We start from the raw sequence: 23375 nt of genomic DNA, 5'->3' as shown, positions 1-23375 counted from the left end.
TCGCTGTCGGACTTGGACAGCAGTCTGTTGTCCAGGCAAGATGAGCAGTGGAATGTTGGACAGGGAGCCACCATGACCAACCTCTCAATATACTGATGATCCTCCTCTACCATGTCAGCGTTACAGTATGTGTTCGATTATGGTTTAACTCTCCTAAAGCACCCGACGCGGTACCGCCCAATAGCGCACTGTCTTTTCTTTTCGGCACTATTTTCTCATTTTTTGTGGCCATATTACGAACACCGGCCCCCACACACACAGCAAGTATCACTCCGCAGCTCTCACCAGAAGTCTATAAAAAAAAAACGCCAAACTTTCCCCCAGAGCGAGCGGTCGCACAATGAATTTTCTCCGGGGAATCCGCGCCTGCCTGTACATTTCAAAACGACCGTGTAAGTACTGTTTTACTAATCTGTTGGACTTCTTATAGCATTCGTTAACTTTTATGACCGTCTATAGTGTTTGTGAGATGTTTTTATAGAGATTCTGGTCATATTTTCCATCAAAAATCTTGTTTTGAAATCTACCGTGTGCGACTAGCAATTTCCCCCCAGGGAGAGTTACCTGTGAGTTGGCTAACATTCAGCGCTAGTTGCAGGCTAGCTGCAGGCTAACGGCAACACAGTTGTCGTATTTATTTCGCAAATGCAGTGTTTTCAAATAAGCCACATTGCTGTATTTAGTGTATTCATTAGTGTGTCATATTCCTATATGTAACATATCTCATTTTATCAACTTAGAATTGACGGCAGTGTCTAGATGCTGGAACTAGCTCCCATGCTAACAGCACCGGCTGAGATCCAGGAACAGCGCCGTCATTCCCCTACCCAGGACAAAACGTTCAAGAAGGGCGAGGTTCTAGAAGGAAGACAAGGCTCTATGAAGATAATGGGGTAAGTGTGAAGAAAATTTTTAACACACACATGAACGTTTTATAATTATCATCACAATATGTAAATAAAAAAATATATATAATTTTTTTTATCAAATCTAGTTTAATTAATTAATTAATAACTTTTGAACAATAGATGCTATTTCTAATCAGTCAGCTGTTCTATATTGCCAACAAGATTGTCTACATTCCATTCAATATACATACATCTGATTTAAGCAAGGAAAGTGTAATTTAATAAATTTGTATCTTCCAAGTTTAATTTCAACAGTTCAAGTGCAACTACATATGAACCATAATAATAAAAATTATGATGATAATCATACACTTATTTTACATCATTGGAAAGCCCTAGTTGTTAGCTTTAAAATGGCACCAAATATGAGGTACTTTGAAATACCCAGTAACTAATAATCTATCACAAACCAATGCAATATCATGTTCAGGGATTTCCTAAATACAAGAAAGCCCTGGAAGACACTGAGGTGACACCATCTTCGCCCGTCTCTCTTCGCATGACTCCGACCCTGTGTGTGCGTGTAGCAGTGTTCCGAGTCCTGGACTGATTTTCAGGACTAGTGACTCGACTTGGACTGGAGCACTAATGACTGGTCTAGCATTCGGACTCTGAAGGTGCAGACGAGGACTCAGGACTTGATATATAATACAAAAAAGTAATAGTCCCTAATAATTTGGCATAAGATATTGATGACTAGAACATTGAATTCCGTGCAAGGGCAGACACGCGTGTTCCTCCTACATGCGGATTCACGTAGATACCCTCATGTTCAGTATAACCAGACTGAGGTGTGACTGATCATTCTCTCCATGTGGCCAACAAGAGCTCTGCTCAGAAATACCGAACGGTCTAATTCGGTAGACTAGAGCTACAGTATATGTCGTAATGTCTTGTTGCTCCATCTATACCCTCACACAATTTCTGAGAAATTTAAGGGCATGGGATTTTAATTCCCCAACATGTGGACTACCAGCTTCCCACTCTCTTGCCAGGTAACTGATGACCCTGAGTGGTCAACGTTAGTTCACCTCAAGTCTACTCTTCATAAAGCAGGATGCTGGAGCGTGTGCAGTAGTTTACTTTAGGACCACCGCAACACTTCCGGTATTTTGAGGTAGCGCGTGAATTAATGTTGATTAGAGCCTAGACGTGTAGCTACAACCACTTACGTCAATGCTCTAATCAACGTCATCATTTTATCCCCACAAGCTCCATGTAACACGGAAGTGCAGTGGTCTATAATGCCTCTCTGGCCGGACGATATTGGCAGAGCTGGCTGTGAGCTCCTTCTACACTGTAGTAAAGCAATTTTCCCTACAAAAGATCCAGAGGGTAATTCTACTTTAAGCGATGGGGAGGATGTACAATATTAGATGTTATGTATTACAAGTAGCCTAGCCCCTTTCGTGACTGCTGATGCACGCCTCACAGCAAGGCGTGCATCAGCAGTCACGAAAGGGGCTACGAGTAGCCTATAACTGAATAAAGTTAATATTTTAACCAATTTAACAATTATACCCAGGCATTTTGGAAAAGGGACACGGCTAAATCATTAGGGAGGAAGCAAAGCTGCATATAAAACCCAATTTTATTGTAAAGTCAGTTTAAAAAATAACTCATTCAGCTAGAACTCTTGAGACTGGGCGCCTTTGGCTGAAGCATCAGCATCCTCCCTCGAGCCCTTTTTAGTCTTCTTGGGGAGGAGGGCAGCTTGGATATTAGGAATCACGCCGCCCTCGGAGAATGTGACCCCGCTCAAAAGTCTGTTGAGCTCCTCGTCGGTCTTCACCGCAAACATGATGTGTCGGGGACTGATGCGCTTCTTCTTGTTGTCCCGGCAGAAATTCCTAGCCAGCTCCAGGATCTCCGCGGTCAGGTACTCCAAGACGGCGGCCATGTAAATGGCAGCGCCATTTCCCACACGCAGAGTGTAGATGCCCTTCTTGAGCAGTCTGTGGATGCGGCCCACGGGGAACTGAAGTCCTGCCCTTTTAGAACGGCTGGTCGAGGTCTTGGTCTTGACGACTGTTTTCTTCCCACGGCCAGACATCTTCAGTCTCTGGGAAAGGTGAAAAACAAGGGGGGAAATCTCAGTTCTGGCAGTTGAAAAATATGCCTATATCACACATTCAATTTTACTGTATATTTTAGAATTCATCTTTGACTGTATCTAAATCAAATGTTTATTGTGAGCGATCTGTGGTGCCGAATTTCCCTTGGGATTAATAAAGTACTTCCATTATATTAAGTTATGCCCATCGACTTACACAAATGCGACCACATTTTCTGCTTCCAGCATCTAAAGAACCGAGCCCCTTACCTGGTGTCAGTGGTTTTTGTACTAAGGACAAACCAGCAGGGGTGTAAAAAGTACCCAGAAATTATACTTAAGCAGTGTGCGAACCATAGCATGATCTTTGGGTGAGCCGCGTCGGGGGGGGGGGGGTGGGGGGTGCGCGGCGCGCCTCTCAGCGAGGAGTGCTCAGGAGTCGGACTGTGTAATCGCAGACGTTACTAGTCTGTAGCCTGTAGTAGGTAGAGTAGAGTTAGAGTAGACAACTCACTTACTTACCGTCCGGCCGTCTGGACGGGGCTTCCACAGCACATTCCATGATAAAAAAAAGTATCTATTTAGTTAGATAGAGATGATTATCTCTACATACTGTGCAACCCAAGCTTCCATCCTTAGGGAACAGCCATGGGCAACGGATCTTCCACTCTCTCCATTGCTGGCTGCTCCAGCCGGCAGCAGCACCAGCCCCTCCTCTTCCTCCAACCCTGCCGGGGCTGCCCCTCCCTGCCGCTGGCGGGAGAGTCTGAGAGGACTCGGAGGTGGTGGTGGTGGGGTGGTTATATTCAGCTTCAGCATCTTCATCTTCTGTTGAGCTGTTACCCAAATTACCCCCATCTCCAGCTTCTTCTGCGCCGGCACCGTCACCGATCGTTGTAATACTAATAATAGTCCCCACGGCCACCGGAGCAGCACCAGCCGCAGGTGTAATTGCGCCTGTAGATGATCCGATTCCCGCCTCCTGCTGCTCTGTCAGCTTCACTGTCTTCGTGAAACCAAAATTGGTTAGGCTTACTTGTTTTCGTTTAGACATTTTACTGGCTGTCAAAACGATCACTGTCTGTGTCAACAAGTAACAGCCACAGCACAGGTTACATACAAAGTGGGTCAAGTTTGATGTGTGCACGATGATGATACAGAAAATTACAGAAAAATGAGAAATGCATGGCAAAAGTAGCATTTATTTTCAGTAATTTAGAGACCCCCCAAAAAATCGCAAATCAAGTTTGCAGGGGAGCTGATGTCTGATCTAGGGGAGCTATAGCGGACCGGGCTCCCCTCGTGGATCGCACCCTGTACTTAAGTGAAAGTATGGGTACAGTCTAAAAATTGTAAAAGTCAAGAGTATCTGGCTAAAAACTCGAGTAAAAGTAAAAAAGTTTCTACTTGTAAATGTACTTTTCCTGACTGTCTATTTGTCTATTCTTCTAATAGCAGGTGTTTAATCAAAGATCCCAGTGTTCTAGTCTTGCACAAGCACCAATCAGCATGGGTTTTTTAATAATTGGCCCAGCACACCTGAGATACACACCGAGCTTGGTCAAGGGGAAGGGGCTGCATCTATATTAATCCCAGCCCAAGAGTGCTTCGCGTTTCTCTGATTGGCCACGACGCCCATGTGACCGCGGCGCACGGCAGAGCGGAAATAGGCTGCTGCTCCGGCGAAAGAAAGACAGGCATTCTATTGCCATGCTCTGCGACAAACTCTAACCTTAACCAACTCCGAAAGAATGCCTAAACTTAACCAACTCCGAAAGAATGCCTAAACTTAACCAACTCCGAAAGAATGCCTAAACTTAACCAACTCCGAAAGAATGCCTAAACTTAACCCTAACCTTAACCAACTCCGAAAGAATGCCTAAACTTAACCGGCGAAAGAATGCACGTTTATACAGTATAGAGAGATGATAAATTAATTAAACGTAAAAATGTATTCGAACGTGTCACCAGAACTCCGCTCTGCCGCTCCGCTCTGCCGCTGGGCGTGCTAGGCGTTGTCGCGGCCAATCAGGGAAAACGCGGAAGCACTCGGCTGGGATTAAAGAATAGGCGAAGGGCGTAGGCCCAAACTTCCGTACTCTCCGCCAATCAGCGCGCGCCTGGCACAGAGTCTAGTGAGGGGCTCACTCCGCGGTTTACAGCTGGAGGCTACTCGATCTTTCACATGACCCACCAGGATAAAGCTTTATATGAAAATGTCCAGAACATGTAAAGTACATGTGACACCTGTGTCACCGTGGGTCCTTATGGGTTAAAAATTAGCACGGTACAGCCAGAGTCATAGAGAGATAGAGAGGGTACAGCCTCCGACAGCTGTGTCAGCAAATTAGACAGACTGGCAAAGAATAGATACGAGTGGATGAGATCACAGGCAGTAGGCCTACCAGTCTATAAGCTAGTACATGGTGACTTTTAATTCCGAATTATAACTTCGGAATCAAATCATTCGGATGTAAAAAAAAATCATGCGAGTTTACATGTCAAATCTTAATTCCGACAAGGTGTTTACATGAAAGTCACTGTTTAATCGGGAGTTTAAGTCATCGTAAGGTTTGGGGCTGGGAAGGCTTCTGATTGGGTAAACGTAAACAGGATGTTAACGTCATTACGTTTACCGGAAGTAAACAAACAGCTGCGACCGGTATTCTCAGCTACTGTGCTAGCGTACCAAACAACATTAACCAGACTCTCGGTGTGTCTATTCTGCTAACGTTAAAGGCCTCTACATGCTACAGCAACTTCAAAGCAACTGCACCACAACATCGATAAAGCAAAGGTGTTGCAGACACTCTGCCTTTATACTTCTGCAACATCGACGCACAGCCTATGTAACATTGTACCCCGTATGTAGCAACGCATTGATAACAAGCAGACAAATAAGCATAATTTTTACTTCCGGGCGGGGGGTTTCAAAATAAAAGAGCGACGTCTAAAAGCACCGTAAATACGTTTATTCTTTACAATATCTAACGTTACACGAACCTAAACTAATCTAAAGTTAGTTTAGGTTCGTGTTAACGTTAGATAATGTACAAAATAAACGTATTTACGGTGCTTTTAGACGTCGCTCTTTTATTTTGAAATCCCCCGACGGAAGTATTATAGTGTCTGTTGCTAGCAGCTTAACTTTTGCCGGCCGGTTCTGTGCTTTTTCTAGCTAACGTATCATCATTAGTTTCCAAATGAGAGGAGAGAAAGACCGCGGCTCACATGCAGCTCAAACTACCTGTTGGAATAAATTAATTGATTGATGTTTAACTTGTCCCTGTGTGTGTCCAGTCATTTCGACTAGCAAATGTTGTATTTAACGTTACCTCAGGATACCATTGTATTTAGTTGGTTAGCTATGTAGCTAATGTGGATAGCATCAATACTAGCTGGCTGGCTACAGCTTTATTTACTAAATTATGGAGGCTTTTTAATCGTCAAGGTAAGAGAGGATTTGTCATGATCAACTGAAGGCGTATGCTATGGAACAATATGTGCCCCTGTTCGCGATCATCTATGTGTACTGTAGCCTATGCGCGATCATGCGCAGAAAGACCGGGGGGAACTAATTCCGAAAAATGCGTGAAAAGCGTTTACATGGACAGAAAAAGCTTTAATTCTGAATGATAACGGAATAAACCGGCCACTTACATCGGAATGGATTTTATTTCGGAATGGCCATTTTCATCGGAATTAAGTATTTTCAGATGTTTACATGATAACTTTAAATAGGATTTAACGTTAATTCCGAATGAAAAGGGGAATTAACTGTCCATGTAAACGCAGGAGTCTGGATCAGAAATTAAAACAAAGTGCATCATGTGAATCATGGTGACTTTTAATTCCTAATTATAACTTCGGAATCAAATCATTCGGATGTAAAAAAAAAATCATGCGAGTTTACATGTCAAATCTTAATTCCGACAAGGTGTTTACATGAAAGTCACTGTCTAATCGGGAGTTTGAGTCATCGTAAGGTTTGGGGCTGGGAAGGCTTCTGATTGGGTAAACGTAAACAGGATGTTAACGTCATTACGTTTACCGGAAGTAAACAAACAGCTGCGACCGGTATTCTCAGCTACTGTGCTAGCGTACCAAACAACATTAACCAGACTCTCGGTGTGTCTATTCTGCTAACGTTAAAGGCCTCTACATGCTACAGCAACTTCAAAGCAACTGCACCACAACATCGACAAAGCAAAGGTGTTGCAGACACTCTGCCTTTATGCTTCTGCAACATCGACGCACAGCCTATGTAACATTGTACCCCGTATGTAGCTAGGTTCCTAGATAGATGACACTTCCCTTCTCAACCAACCCATTGATAACAAGCAGACAAATAAGCATAATTTTTACTTCCGGGCGGGGGGTTTCAAAATAAAAGAGCGACGTCTAAAAGCACCGTAAATAAGTTTATTTTTTACAATATCTAACGTTACACGAACCTAAACTAATCTAAAGTTAGTTTAGGTTTGTGTTAACGTTAGATAATGTACAAACTAAACGTATTTCCTGTGATTTTAGACGTCGCTCTTTTATTTTGAAATCCCCCGACCGGAAGTATTATAGTGTCTGTTGCTAGCAGCTTAACTTTTGCCGGCCGGTTCTGTGCTTTTTCTAGCTAACGTAACATCATCATTAGTTTCCAAAGGAGAGGAGAGAAAGACCGCGGCTCACATGCAGCTCAAACTACCTGTTGGAATAAATTAATTGATTGATGTTTAACTTGTCCCTGTGTGTGTCCAGTCATTTCGACTAGCAAATGTTGTATTTAACGTTACCTCAGGATACCATTGTATTTAGTTGGTTAGCTATGTAGCTAATGTGGATAGCATTTTGTATAGCATCAATACTAGCTGGCTGGCTACAGCTTTATTTACTAAATTATGGAGGCTTTTTAATAGTCAAGGTAAGAGAGGATTTGTCATGATCAACTGAAGGCGTATGCTATGGAACAATATGTGCCCCTGTTCGCGATCATCTATGTGTACTGTAGCCTATGCGCGATCATGCGCAGAAAGACCGGGGGGAACTAATTCCGAAAAATGCGTGAAAAGCTGGGTACATGGACAGAAAAAGCTTTAATTCGGAATGATAAACGGAATAAACCGGCCACTTACATCGGAATGGATTTTATTTCGGAATGGCCATTTTCATTCGGAATTAAGTATTTTCAGATGTTTACATGATAACGTTAAATAGGATTTAACGTTAATTCCGAATGAAAAGGGGAATAAACTGTCCATGTAAACGCAGCCATTATTATTAATATGAGTGTTTCATCATATCCAGACAGTAAAGAGGGCAATTGTCCTCCCAACGTGATTTACAAGTAATGGAACGTAGATTCGACAGCCAATGTGGGCGGGTTCATTTTCCATTGGAGATTTGATTGGCTGTTTTTAAATAAATTAATTAATAACGTTAACGTTAGTTCAGCCAGAGAAACAAATATACTCATTAAAATAGTTGGACCTGCGAGATTTGTACTTTGTAGGTCTGCATTTTAAATGAGTAAAGGTTTCTCTCTGAAATGTAATAGAGTAAAAGTACAAGTACACAAACCTAATACTTCTTGAGTAAAGTACAAATTCCCCAAAACAGTACTTAAGTATTGTAACAAAGTACTTTACACCCCTGCAAACCAGGCTGAACCATCTCTAGATTTTAATGAGGGGGTCTGCCAGCTAGGCATTTGAATTCTTTAGTCACCACCAAACATAGATATGTAAATACCCATACGCAGTTTCAAACAGGGTACAATTGTTACAATGACATGGCAGTATCATAACCTTAGCGACAAAGACTTAAAATCATTCTAAAAGGTAACACTGAAATGGAAATTAATCGGCACATCCGTAAAGGCTATAAAGGCTAATCCACGAGTTGTCAAATTGATTCTATTCCCCTTCAAGCAATTATGATGTACGAAATAGTTGTGCGGATATCGCTCTTCCAACTCTGCCAGACACTTTTATAGGATGTGCGTGTCGTAGTACATTTTGGCGATTTCTTATTTTGTCATAACTTGGCAACACAAAAACATAATTCTTGAGAAAACATTACAAGAAACACAGTTGTCACTCACCAAATAGGTTCTTCTTTTAAAAAATAAGTAAAAGCAGAGAGACCTCCGTGTTCTGCCTTTGTGAAAAGCAGGTAGTAATTGTCTAATTTGTGATGACACCTGTTTTTGTACTTCGTGCTCTGCCTTAATGAGAAGCAGGTAGTAATGGTCTAATTTGTGACACCTGTTCTGCCCACAGCCTCAATTGGGTCCAGCTGCAGCGCCGGAGAATCCTCTCACTGGGCAAGCCTGTAGCAGCCACGAACCTGCGCTGTTTTAAGTGAGAGTGTGTTATTGGATTGATTGATTGATTGATTGAACATTTTATTAATGTCCGCCTTGTTTCGAACTGGTTATGCTTAGGCCCTCTTTCGAAGTCACCCTCTTTTGAAGTCGATTATGCTTAGAGTTTGGAATAAGGGCTGGTGGTCTATCGCCCTGCTCTAAAGATAAACTCTAAGCATAACCGACTTCGAAAGAGGGCCTAAGCATAACCAGTTCGAAACAAGGCGGACACTGTTTTAAGTGAGCGTGTGTTATTGGATTGATTGATTGATTGATTGAAAATTGTATTAATGTCCGCCTTGTTTCAAACTGGTTATGCTTAGGCCCTCTTTCGAAGTCGGTTATGCTTAGAGTTTGGAATCAGGGTTGGTGGTCTATCGCCCTGCTCTAAAGATAAACTCTAAGCATAACCGACTTCGAAAGAGGGCCTAAGCATAACCAGTTCGAAACAAGGCGGACACTGTTTTAAGTGAGCGTGTGTTATTGGATTGATTGATTGATTGAAAATTGTATTAATGTCCGCCTTGTTTCAAACTGGTTATGCTTAGGCCCTCTTTCGAAGTCGGTTATGCTTAGAGTTTGGAATCAGGGCTGGTGGTCTATCGCCCTGCTCTAAAGATAAACTCTAAGCATAACCGACTTCGAAAGAGGGCCTAAGCATAACCAGTTCGAAACAAGGCGGACATTAATAAAATGTTCAATCTGTAACATTTTTGGCAATCGAAAACTAGATGAAAATATAGTACTGACCATAGATGGAGTTGATATAGAGAGAGTTAATGAATTTCGTTTTCTTGGTGTGATTATGGATGATAAATTAACATGGAAATCGCACATAGCACACGTTAAAAAAAGATGTCCAAGAGTATTTTTGTTATGAATAAAGTAAAGGATGTGTTAGAGTATGAGGCAATGAGAACACTCTACTGTTCACTCATCTCACCTTATATCAGTTATTGTGTTGAAGTATGGGGGAATACTTATGGGACCAATATAAAACCATTATATATACTACAGAAGAGGGCTGTAAGAATCACACATAAAGTAAGTTATCGAGAATACACAAATACATTATTTATTAAATCTAGAATAATTAAACTTGAAGACATGGTTAAGTTTCAAACAATGTTAATTATGTTTAGGGCAAGAAATAATACACTGCCAGAAAAACTACAAAATCTTTTTCATTTAGAAAGTGAGTTTAGTAGGAGAAAATACAATTTTAAACATCAGTTTGCACGTACCACACTTAAACAGATGTGTCCTTCAGTTATTGGTGTAAAGTTGTGGAATTCTCTCCATAGCGAGCTTAAGGGATGTAATAGTGTTTATCAATTCAAAAAGAATTATAAAAAAAAAAAAATTTAGTCAGTATGAAAATCAAATGTGATCTGAATAGTGAGATATTTTCTTTTTTTTGTCTCTTTCTTTTATTCTTTATTATTATTATTATTATTATTATTATTATTATTATTATTATTATTATTATTATTATTATTATTATTATTATTATTATTATTATTATTATTATTATTATTATTATTATTATTATTATTATTATTATTATTATTATTATTATTATTATTATTATTATTATTATTATTATTATTATTATTATTATGATAAAACATTTTCTTGTTTAACTGTGGATTGTGTGTTTCTTGTATAATGGTATAAATTATTATTTGTGTAAATTAGGTTGTACGCCGACCATTAAGTAAATACTTGTTTAGTTTAGGAATAAGGGGCAGGTAACTATAAGATTTCAAGTTTCTTTAATAGTTGTCATACAGAAGTACAGAATACTTTTATACAAAATGCTTCTTACTGTTTCGCTCCAGAGACTGTGTTAGACAAGATAGTATGAAATAAAATAGTATAGCATGTAAAATAGAAGTAAAAATAGAGGTCACAGTGTTCAGTATAGACATATGTACAATGTTCGATGCAGAATAGAAGTAACTGAGTTACCATACAATATACAATATACTATGCAATGTACTAATATACAATACTATATAGTGCAGAGCAGAAATGGGATGAGGTACAATTTAGGTACAATTTACAGTAAGGTGTGCGAGTTGTAGTGCAAATCCTTTACCAATAAATATAAAGTGTAAAGTGTGTTTAGGTGTTCTAAAGTGTGTAAAGTGGGTGCTGCAGTGAGTTGTTTGTTTAAAGTGAGTGTGTGCGTGTGGATGTGTGTGCTGTGTGCATTTGATGGTTGTTGCATAGTGTTTATTGTTCGTTGATCAGCCTGATGGCCTGGGGATAGAAGCTTCTTCTGAGTCTTTCTGTGCTCGCCTTAAGACTCCGGTATCGCTTGCCTGACCGCAGCAGTTCAAAGAGGCAGTTGTTCGGGTGGCTGGAGTCCTTGATGGTTCTCTTAGCCTTCCCCCTGCACCGCTTGTTGTAAATGTTCTGGAGGGTGGGAAGCCCCCCTCCAATTGTGCGTTCGGCTGAACGTGTCACTCTTTGTAGTCTGCTACGGTCTTGTGCAGTGCTATTCCCAAACCAGGAGGTGATGTTGCCAGTCAGGATGCTCTCGATTGTACATGAGTAGAAGTTCCTAAGGATCTTCTGACTGACTTGGAACTTCCTTAGGCGCCTGAGGAAGTAGAGGCGTTGTCGTGCCTTCTTCACAACACTGTCAATGTGTGTGGTCCATGTCAAGTCCTCGGATATGTGGGCTCCGAGGTACTTGAAACTGTTCACTCTCTCAACCGGTGCCCCGTCGATGCTGAGGGGGCTGTAGTCCTTGACCCCCTGACCTCCTGAAGTCCACAATCATCTCTTTTGTTTTGCTGACGTTCAGGGAGAGGCAGTTCTCCTGACACCACTGTGACAGATTCTCTACCTCTTCCAGGTAGGCCCTCTCGTCGTTGGCAGAGATCAGGCCCACCACTACTGTGTCATCAGCAAATTTGATGATTTGTGTTTTATTTATTCTTCTTCCTGCTCCTTTTGTCCATGGAATGATATTTATGATTGTGTAATGAAGAAACTCTGATTGTATGATTCCATGTGGCAAATAAACACTCTGAACTGAACTGAATCAATCAATCAATCAATCATTCCAATAACACACGTTCACTTCATTCTTAGATGGCATGCACCTCCGAGCTGCTTCAAAGCATGCCGTCTAACAGTGAAGTGAGCGTGTGTTATTGGTTTGATTGATTGATTGCTTGAACACTTTATTAACAGTGAAATGAGAGTGTTCTTTTGACAAATGGCATCTAACAACAGACTTCCCGCGATTTATATTTTGTTCCACAATGACTCATGACCCACCAATTACATAATCCAACATTGTGTAAGAAACTAACACATTCCACGTGACAGAATCGTTTTTGAATGAGTCGTTATGACGCTATCAACACATCGATTCGTAAAGATTATTGTCCGCCATCTTGGTTTTTCCTAAAAACTCGAACTGGTGGAGTGATTGTAATTCGGTTGTGGGCGGGTTCTGGGATCACGAGCGTGTGTTATGAGAAATAACCACGTCTAACTTGACTCTTTCAGCCAATCAGAATCAAGAAATTTGCTTGCCATTGTATAAAACCTGACAATCCCACTTACGGCAGCAACACTACTCCTAAATTATATATCACTATTGCCGGCCTCCATACAGCAAAAAACATGTGGGTCGTTGCATGCTAACACAATTGTAGTAGTTTTCTTGGATTTAAGGCAAAAAACAGCAAACAAAACAAAACACTGTAGATGCATTTTTTAATAATGTAGCAACATTTGTTTTACAACAAGTCATTTTTTTCTATCAACTATACTAGTGTACATAGACCTAGAACATATCAGTCATGTTTCACTTTCCTCCAACAAAGAATGTTATGCCATAAAAACGTAATTATTAAACAGCAAATAAATGTAATCAGAAAGACAACTGCTAGCAAAAATGCCACAACATCAACAGAATGATACTGAATCCAGGACATCTTGTAGGACTCGGTCCTCAAGTGTGGCGCTCCCTTGTGTCTCATGACGAACTCTATCCAGAACATGGCTCGGTCCAGAGGCCTCATGGGCTGGTCTCTGTGCAGCCTGGAGAGCCTCTGCATGTTCTCCCTGTAGGACGGTTCGTGTAGAACTGCCCTCAACGCCTCCAGGAACATGTCTCTGTTTACAGTAGCAATGTCCAGTACTCTGGCGACGTCCCTTGCTTTCATCCTGAAGAGGTTCGCTTCTTGGTCAAACATGAGATGCAGGCCGACGAGGGGAACACCGTGGTAAATGGCCTCCTGGACACCGTTGGTACCTCCATGGGTGACAAAGACTCTGGTCTTGGGGTGTCCTAAGAGGTCATTTTGGGGCAGCCAGTCCAGCAGCAAGGTGTTGTTGCCGAGGGTGGAAGGTCTCTTCCCAGTGTGCCTCCAAATTACCTTCTGTGGTAATTGGGCAAAAGCAGCAGCAATGTATTCTGCTAAATCTTCAGGGAGACTTCCCACCAATGTCCCCATGGTCATGATGATGACGCCGTGGTCTCCAGAGCTCTGGACAAAGTCCTCCAGGTCTCGAGGAAGTGGCTCGGAGGGCTTGCACTGGAAACCACCCATGTAGACGATGTTTGGCATGGTGGGACGAGGAAACTCAAAGGTAAAGTCATTTCTCATCAGCCAGATATCTGCTGCCTGGAACAGCTCCATGTAGTGGACATCAGGACCAAAGTAACGGCGGACAAATGGTTTGTAATTAGGCTCTGTGATATACATAAATAGAAGACGTTTAGATAAATGTAAAAACATATTTTTGAGTCGCTCAGTAAATGTCATCTTGTCAGTCACTTTTAATCCTGGCATTGGTACATATGAGAGTGGCGAGGGGGCAACGACCTGATGCCCCTCACCCTGAATGGTCCACCTGGCATTGAACACAAGAGGAAGGTCGAGACGACGAGCCAGCAGTGCCCCTCCTCCAGTGAAGGGGTCCGTCAGAACAACATCGAACTTGGCATCTTGAAAGGACTGCATCAGTTCAGTGTCCTCAAACATGTCCCCCATGGTCTCAACCACAGCTTTGTGGAAGTGATAGAAATATTCCACATGCTCTCGTACAAGTCCAATGGCGGCTGACACAGTACTCGTTAACTCAAGTCGGATTGGCAAAATCCTTTTCGCAAATGAGATGAAGTCGTCCTTGCCACCAAGGCCGCCGACGATATTCTGTTCAATTGACACGTAATGTGGGGATTTAGCCTCGATGTACCGGCTATCTTTCGGACGGATCACTGTGATGTTGTGACCTCGGGAATGTAACTCCTCGATGAGGACCTTCATGTTGAGCCAGTGGCTTCCATCCACTGGGAAAACCAGGACTTTCCCTCCATCAACACTGGACAGAAAGCAGAGCAGTGCAGCTACTGTCACCCATCTCAGCTGGCCCATGTTCCAGGTGGAGAGGCTGTAATCATACACAGAATTTGCAGCAAGATTCAAGAGTTTTATTCATCACATACATACCAGGGCATACAGTGAAATGCGGTTGGCCATGCCCGCTTCAATTGTGCAATAAAAACAATAGTACAACAATAATAAAAAAGATAACCTAAATAGACATGTTAATAAATCGCTTAAAGGCACGATCCTATGTACATACCTATACAATGTGCAGTTATATTTCGTTATCGCTTACGCTTTGCTCTATTGGAACTGTCCCTTTAATCATAACCTAAAATGAAAGCTTTCACCTCGTGTACCCGCCCACCTGCCTGACCACTCCCACATCCGCTCCTATATAAGCGGGGTCATGGCCATACAACAGCCTCTTCCCTACTTTCACCACCAAAGCCCGTGTCATAGCACTGCTTTAAGTTTAGTGTTAAAGTAGTTAGTTTAGTTATAGGAGCTGTGTTGGCATTTTCTTTTGTTTCTCCCTCTCTCACTAATTTACGGGAGAAAGAAAGGATAATGTCGTCACCACCGGAGAGTCTAGAAGATGATGAACATCCCGACCTCCGCCGATGCTTTGCATTGGGGCGCGCGTCGCTGAGCAGTCTCCCGCTGGCGTTGTCTCCGGCTCTGCAGCTGGATACTATGCCTCGAGAGGCGGTCGGCTGTGTGAGAGCTGACCTTCTCTCTGGGCGGGTGGTGTTTTTGCGACACGAGCCTCAGGTGTGTCAGTTGTGAGGGGGCAACTGCGCAGCTTGCGTAAGGTCGGCTCCAAGCGAGAACCCCTTTGTTGCCTCTTCATAGCGGTGGAGGGGGTTCTAGTTTGATGCCCCACGATAAAACAGTGCTCCTCCTCAGAGAGGTCATAGCTTTGTTTTCCTGGGGCCGTGATTCCGAGTCTGGGGTTCAAGTCCCCGGGTCTCTGAAAACGGATACCCTCTGCCACCGCGCTCGCCCCGCTTTTCAAGATGAAAGCACCCGGCACGGAGGATGCAAGCTTGGTGTTTCATTATGAGAATATCTCTGTGCTCAGGATGGCTGCAGCCCGCGTACAACAGGGCTTACTGCCGTTGCCGCTGTATCTGGTAACACCGTTCTGTGAGAGGGACGTGTGTTGCCTTCCTTTTTTTCTTTTGGATAAAAAGAAGGAGAGACAGTCGGCTGTCTGAAGTGTTGGCCTGTATCGCTATTCCTCACGTTATACAGCTTCAGTAGTAGTCACTTTAGCTTGCTACTGCGTTAGCTGGTGGCTATCGATAGCCGGTAAAAGCTAACTGTTAGCCAGTTAGCTGTTAGGCTAAGCCGTTAGCTGGCTACTACGTTAAGGCTAGAAATGTTAGCTTGATGCTAAACCGTCAGCCTGGAGTTAGCTGTTAGCTTGTGCTAAAACCGTTGGCACTAGCCGTGAGGAAGTAGCGGGCCCTGAGCACTCTGACTACGGCGTCATCTCTGGCAGAAGATGTCGTCGGCCTGTACCATGACCGGCCGCAGGATGGGGGCGTCGCGCCGAAGCAAGGCTCCAGCCGTCGCCGCTTCTGGCCCCACCAGCAAGAGGCCTCGTCAACGTGGTGGACCAGCCTGTTGTTGCGGCCATTTCATCCTGTGTCCGGGGGTCAGGTAGGAGTCCGTAGGACATTACACTATGCCCCACTCTTCCTTCCTCCCCCTCCCAAATGTTTTTGGTTAACAAAACGTGTGTTACTTCACTGCATTTTGGGAGATACGACGTGTGCTATGTGAACTCACAGCTACAAATGCTGGGGTTGCGTTTTCTTGCTTGGAGTGTTGTACAGTTTTCTTTGAAAATTGTGTGGTCACTATTGTGTATAGCTTAGCAAGGCTTGTAAGTTCTAGCACTTGGCCAAGGCTTATGTCCTTCTCTCTACTTAAAATCAGCGTTCTTCTTACGTGAGTAAAAGTGAACTGTTTTTTTTTATTGTATGATGAGAAGTTGTGTGTGTGTTTCATGTAACGTTTAGGAAACGTAGCATTGAGTCCACAACTGGCTGGGTGTTAACCTACAGAGTTGTACATAGTGGCATATGACCAAGGGCCTTGAGTCCCTCTCTTTAGCTTGATATTTCTTCTTTGCTTAAGCCAAGGGTAATGATACAAATAACGGGTGGCAAGTTTTCACACATAAGCCAGAGCCGTGGATAAAGCCAGTTTTTTACACAAACGAGGTTATCGGCTGTGGCTGGCGTGCATGCTGTAAAGCAGTGGTCACCAACCCGTCGATCTTGATCGACTGGTCGATCTTTGAGACTGTCCCTGTAGATCTTTCCATGAAAAAAAAAAAAATGGTTTTTTTTTTATCTTACCCTGAGAGTCCACATTACAGTTATACCTTTGTTTTGATGTGAAAAGTGATGCTGCACTTAGCACTGACTGAGAAAGTACACATACAGTTCTACCTTTGTTTTGATGTGAAAATGATGCTGCACTTAGCACTGACTGCACTTAGCACTGACTGCACTTAGCACTGACTGAGAAAGTACACATTACAGTTCTACTTTATAAAATGCTAATTGTAAATATGTTTGTCAATGTTAATAATATGAGAGTCCACATTACAGTTCTACTTTTGTTTTGATGTGAAAAGTGATGCTGCATAAGATGACTGCACTTAGCACTGACTGAGAAAGTACATAATAGTTCTACTTTGACGTTTTAATGTTGGACCAAAGCATTGCATGTAATTAGAATACAGGCAAATAAAAGTCATTTAGTTTAAAGTACAATCTTGGCTGTCTTTTTCTCTCAACGCTTCAATAGGTAGATCTTGCCTTCACCAAAAAAAAAAAATGATATTGGGCTTAAAAAGGTTGGTGACCACTGCTATAAAGCTTTTACTCTACAGGTAAGTATGTGCTTTCATCTGGCGCGCCATGCACCTGGTGTCACGGCTCTGCTTTCTTTTGGCGTCGTATCAGGGGTGAGGTGGTGAGGGGGTGGATAAAATAAACCTCCCCCCTCCCGGATATAGTTATATCCTTACGAAACTGATTGGCAGAGAGGTTGTGTCTTTCTACCTATCAGTCTCCCTGTCGAGGTCTCTCTCGTCACGGGGGGGGGGGGGGTCTCCTGTCTCCCACACAAAATCAGGATAGGTGGGACACAGGTTTCCCCCGGCCATTTGAAAACGTCACAGGCGCTTTTTCTTGCTGGCCAAGAGACATGTCTGTGAGTTACAGGGCCTGTGCTACAGACCGCTGTCATTGTAAAGGATAGGTGATGCATTGCAGTAGAGACAATTTTTCTTCTACTCTGCTCCCTACCAGTAGTGTATATTGGGTCAGAGCCTCCTCCTCAGGGAGTTTCAGAGCCTCCTCTGAGTTTCAGAGAGTCTCCTCCTCAGAGAGTATTGGTCCAATTGTTACATGAACCTTTTTCAATTGTTTTTACTCACGTTGTGGTCTCTCTGGGAGAATCGCTGTCTTCTCCTCTTACATGATGAGCAGAATTGACGCAGTTTTTATTCCCAGGCTCGAGAGGCCATTGAAGCACAAGCACGTTTTCTTATTGGCCAAGAGACAAGTCCGTGAGGTACAGGGCCTGTGCTACAGATCACTGTCATTGTAAAGGATAGGTGGTGCAATGTAGTAGGGACAATTGTCTTCTACTCTGCTCCCTACCAGTAGTGTATATTGGGTCAGAGCCTCCTCCTCAGGGAGTTCAGAGCCTCCTCCTCAGGGAGTTTCAGAGCCTCCTCTGAGTTTCAGAACCTCCCTCTCAGTGAGGGAGCCTCCTCAGAGTTTTCAGAGCCTCCTCCTCAGAGAGTCGTGGTCCAATGTGTTACATGAACCTTTTTCAATTGTTTACTCAGTTTTGAGGTCTCTCTGGGAAGACCGCTGTCTTCCCCTCTTACATAAGGAGCAGAATTTACGCAGTTGTTATTACCAGGCTCGTCATGTGAGGACCCGTGTCTGTGTCTTTTGTAGACCGGCTCCCTGCTGCTCGTCCCAGACAGCAAGGGGAAACGTTGTGAGGCTCTTTCTTGTTAGAAATTCGCCGTCACTGTTCTCGGGTTCTTTGCGAGCATATACGCTGTTTATGAAATCAGCATATGGTCTTACGAGACCTTGGTTGCCCAACATCATAAAAACTGCGTTTTTTATGCGGGCGGCTGGGAAGGAGATTTTTTGTCTCTACCGAGCGCCAGTGCACTAGGTTAGACTCGACGGCTCACGTACATCTCCGGGGGGAGATGACGGAGTAGATCAAACATTGGCAGGGGGGGTTCACGCCTTTGAGTGGGCCACCAAGAGCAGTGCGTTCGCGTACTGACCGTCTTGGTGGGGCCCTCTGTGATGTTTTGGATCGACACGCGTACCTACCCCCCTCTTAGGACTGGGGGCGGTGGCGTGACTAGGGCACGGGACTGGTTCTGGTCGCGCCGGACCGGATCAGTTTAACCCGTTGTCCGCCGGGGGACAGACAGGTTCTGGTTCCCCGAGGGGGGGAAATGCCAGGTCGGGCCGGACGTCACAGGGGTTGATGTCATGAATGTGTGTGTCATATACATGTCACCTTGAGTTGCCCTTAACAGTGGCATGCATTGGTCCATACTGTGTTGTACCTTTTTGCACGATGTTAGGGGGTTGGTCCATTTGTTTCACCCCTCCCTCCCTGTTAAACTGGGGATGGGAGGGGGCTGTCGGGGAGGCTGCTTCTGTCAACTCCTCTATGCATCCCTGTGTAGGTCCCAGTCCACCAGGCCCAGGTCGGGCCTTGCCCTCAATAACCCTGTGTCCTGGGTTAACCCTTTTTAAACCTGAAACGCTTGAACTGCATTGTATAGCCTGTGTATACACGCATTTGTGTTTCTGGGGTTTCTTAGTGGGTTATGGGAGCACCCACCTCCTGTTATAATAAACATAGGGGGGTGGTTGTCTCCCCGGTGTGTTGGTAGCAGAGTCGACTCTCAGGTTGAGCCCGGGTCTGACCCCGGCTGCCCGAGAGTATGCCCCCGCATCTTTCATGATGTCTGCCAATTGTGTCAAACTCTTTCTCTGAACCTCGACCCGCGGAATTAATAAATTGGCGGGGTCAGGGTTCGTGGAGATTGTGACATGGTGCACAGCATACCGGAACACCCTTTCCGCCGGGATGCTGTTCTTACAGTAAGCCCCTTAGGCGCCTGTCTAGTCCACAGTGCTCCGGGCGCAGGTCGAGTTCTACTCTTGGGACGTGTCGGCCTGTATTGAGGGATCAACCTCCTTGGAGGGTTGTCTCCCCGGCACGCCGGCTGGCCCCACGTTATTGTGGGGGGGAAGCCTCCTTGGGAGCGCTTCGGAGCGGCGTGCCAAGGGGAGACGGGCCTTCAGCTGGTTTAGGCCCTGTCCGATACGCTGGCAATGTGGGGGGTGGTATCACCAGTGACCGTCTGGTGGGGTCTCGATGCCACGGCCTCATAGACCTCACCAGGCCCCTTTTTTCAGGGGGTCCTAGCCCCGGGGTGGCCTGAGGCTGGGACCTCCTCCGCTGCTACGGCCTTGCCGCGGGGTTTGGGTTTTGACTCCGACCCCGCGATGTTGGGGGCTGTGATGGGGGTTTTGCTCATGTCCGTTCCCTGGTGGCGTGTGGGATGCGCGTCTGAGTAGTTGCGGGCCCTTCTAAACAAAGGTAAGTCCCACGGTCTGCTCACCCTGTGTGTTTAAGGCGCTAAACCCTCTTCGCACATTCGGGTCCGATCCCCCTCCCGTCCCTCGCTAGGGGGGGCGGGGGGGCCCGGAACCTCCCCGGTTCTGATGGTTGTAGGGGACCTCAGTGGGTACATCTGTCGGGCTTACGCTCTGCTCAGCTCTTGTGTTCCAATAGAGCAAACCGTAAGCTATAACGAAATATAACAAAGGTTATTCTATAACCCTAGTTATATGAGTAATAGCGAGCGCTTTGCTCTGACTCACTGAGGACCCGTTTCGGCGGTGAAAGACTGGGGAAGGAGCTGTTGTATGGCCATGACCCCGCTTTATAGGAGAGGATGTGGGAGTGGTCAGGCAGGTGGGCGGGTACACAAGGTGAAAGCTTTCATTTTATTAGGTTATGATTAAAGGGACAGTTCCAATAGAGCAAAGCGCTCGCTATTATAGAATAACCTTCCTTTTTCTTCTATGTTCCAATGCTATACTTGCTGTTACTAACTATACTATACAACAATCACAACAAGTTATTTTCTTAAAGTGTCCTTTTCCTTCCTTTAAAGTGTCCTTTTTCTTGTGTGTTTAAAGTGACCTGTGGTGCGTTTGTGTGTGTGCGAGTGCAGAATGTTGTGTTGTGTGTGTGTGTGTGTGTGTGTGTTTATATGTGCTTGTGTGTGGAGAGATCAGTGTTCAGTGTTCTGATGGCCTGAGGGAAGAAGCTGACTCTGAGCCTTAGCCTCTCTGTTCTTGTTGCGTGTATACGGAGGCGCTTGCCTGACCGCAGCAGCTTGAACAGGCTGTTGTTGGGGTGGTGAGGGTCCTTCATTATTCTACAGGCTCTGGAGCCTCCTATCCTGGGTGTCGACTGTGAGCACTGAATACAAGTTCAATTGCTGAATATGAGTTTGCTTTCTCACATGTACTCATGTTCTCAAAAGGTATGCTACGTCATCCAACAGCCGTAATATAGATTCACAAAAATGTCGTTTGTCGATATTTCTGTGTTGGTGATGACTGCACTGTGAGAAATTGGGGTACATCTCAAAACTAGTTCTCAAGTAGTATTTATGACCTGAAATAGTAACATATACATGAATGTTTTTTCTCATTGCTACCGTCTCTCACCCATGACATGAATGCAGCATTAGAAGTGAAATAGTATAGGATACATCTGGGCTGCTTTTTATTGCCTCTTGTATGTGGTACTTTAGCAGTAAACAACAGTGTTAAAAAGGTCAAAGGTGACAGTGAGAAATGTCTATGTATAGCATGGGAAGAAATCACAAATACTTGATAGATTTGGCATCAAATTAATATAGAGAAAAGGATCTTTATGTTTGAACCTGGGGTCAAATATAAGTTTAAAGAGGCATTATGTTTCTATGCATACAATGTTCTTTTTTATAAAATATTTTAGGAATAATGATTTTCTATACTTACAGCAGTAGTTTGTAGTAGTAGTAGTTCGTTTTAGATGTACAACTGTTTGTTGAACAGTTCTTGTGAAAATGCGGAATGATCTTGATCTTATGCTGCATTCCATTCAAAGTCCCAGTTGGAAAATCGGAATAACAATCTCAATGCGTTCCAGTGCCCAGCTCAGAAAGAAACCATACATGTGCAAAATATGAAATATGTTGTTTATCTAAGGGAGAATCATGTGAAGAAGCTGTTGTTTGTATGGCTGGTTTCTGAGCACAATATATGCTTAGACACTGTTAAGATAAGATAAGAATATAGCTTCAATAGTCTTCTTCACAGTTTATAGTGAATGCCGCAATGTTGAAATTACCTGCATCTCAGAAAAGTATTTTTTCCCAGTTCCCACTTCAATGGAATGCACCTTTACTCAAGTTCTGACTTCCCAAGTTGCGTAATTGACAGGAAAGACAGGAATTGATCTGGGAGTCAGGCCTGAACACGAAAGCGCCTGCGCCCCTGAGTTATAACAGAGTAACACTCCTACGCAGAGATGCATGAACACTCAACACGCAGCCAAATGAAAAGGTTGCAACTAATCAACTAATTGTTCTTTATTAGATAGGAGGTCCACAGATTAAGAAAAATCACATACAATTACAACACATGTAATAATATAATAGAAATATATATTTAACAATGAGAAAAGAAAATATTTACTAAATCATTACACTATTTACAAAATAGTTACAAAAAGAATGATTCGGTGGTTAGGTGGTCGAGTGGAGATTGCGTTCGTCACCAGCCCCGGAGCTGTGAGCTTGGTTCGCCTGTTCGAATCCAGCTCACAGCTCCGGGGTTGTCACCAGCTTGGCTGGCCGTCTGCACTGATACAATTGGCTGTATCAGAGGGTGGGAGAAGCTGGCGGGGTGGGTCCGGGTCGTTGTAAACAGCGACTCCTACAGTTCGGTCGGGGCGCCTGCTAAGCGCGGATTGGACGTGAGGGGGATAGTGTGGTCCTCCCACACGCTACGCCCTCTCAATGAGAATCCGCGCTGCCAGGTGAAAAGAAGCGGTGATTGGCTGGACGTGTGTCGGAGGAAGCACGTGGTAGCCTCCACTCTCCCAAATGATCTGACTGTGGGGGGTAAAGCGCAGCGACCAGGAAGGGACTGGGAATTGGCATACGACTAACATTGGGATGGGAGAAAATCGGAGGAAAATGGAGGGGGAAAAAGACCAGTAAAAAAAAAAAAAAAAAAAAAGAATGATTCAGTTTCAATATGCTATACCTACTACACTATACCCATATTCACATCATACACATATTCTATCTACCCACAGCATGACATCATCTGTTAATTAGTTCATATTTAAAACCTTTTTTCGATTGAAAAACCTTAGCGATTTCAGATGGGAGAGTTACAGCGTATCAAGAATCAAGAAGAATCAAGAGGTTTATTTGTCACATACATACCAGGGCATACAGTGAAATGCGGGTGGTCATGCCCGCATCGATTATGCAATAATACAATAATAATATAGAACAGAGACATAGAAAAAAAAAACTGGTAAGACATAAG

The 23375-nt window shown here is 43.9% G+C and overlaps 2 protein-coding genes across 2 annotated transcripts; both read right to left on the bottom strand.

The window, feature by feature from the left end:
* Positions 1 to 2535: 2535 nt before the first annotated feature.
* Positions 2536 to 2961, bottom strand: LOC311223132 (histone H2A, embryonic-like; the record flags this gene model as incomplete). Its single annotated transcript, XM_084307882.1, has 1 exon — positions 2536 to 2961. The coding sequence occupies one exon, from the start codon at positions 2959 to 2961 to the stop codon at positions 2536 to 2538; it is 426 nt and encodes a 141-aa protein (XP_084164008.1).
* Positions 2962 to 13131: 10170 nt separating this feature from the next.
* LOC311224173 (UDP-glucuronosyltransferase 2C1-like) lies at positions 13132 to 21869 on the bottom strand. The gene is made up of 2 exons (XM_084309046.1): positions 21813 to 21869; positions 13132 to 14743 (listed from the first exon to the last, which is right to left on the bottom strand). Exon 2 carries the CDS (start codon positions 14725 to 14727, stop codon positions 13141 to 13143), a length of 1587 nt encoding a protein of 528 aa, XP_084165172.1. The 5' UTR covers positions 14728 to 14743; positions 21813 to 21869; the 3' UTR covers positions 13132 to 13140.
* Between the last annotated feature and the right edge of the window lie 1506 nt (positions 21870 to 23375).

This window comes from Notolepis coatsorum, assembly GCF_963971535.1.
Source record: "Notolepis coatsorum genome assembly, chromosome: 2".
Taxonomy (NCBI): domain Eukaryota; kingdom Metazoa; phylum Chordata; class Actinopteri; order Aulopiformes; family Paralepididae; genus Notolepis; species Notolepis coatsorum.
Note: the sequence above shows the minus strand (reverse complement) of the source record. Positions and strands in the feature narration are given on the sequence as shown.

What these genes read in the sequence shown, in the direction of transcription:
- LOC311224173 (XM_084309046.1), bottom strand. Translation starts at nt 14,727, where the DNA reads ATGGGCCAGCTGAGATGGGTGACAGTAGCTGCACTGCTCTGCTTTCTG.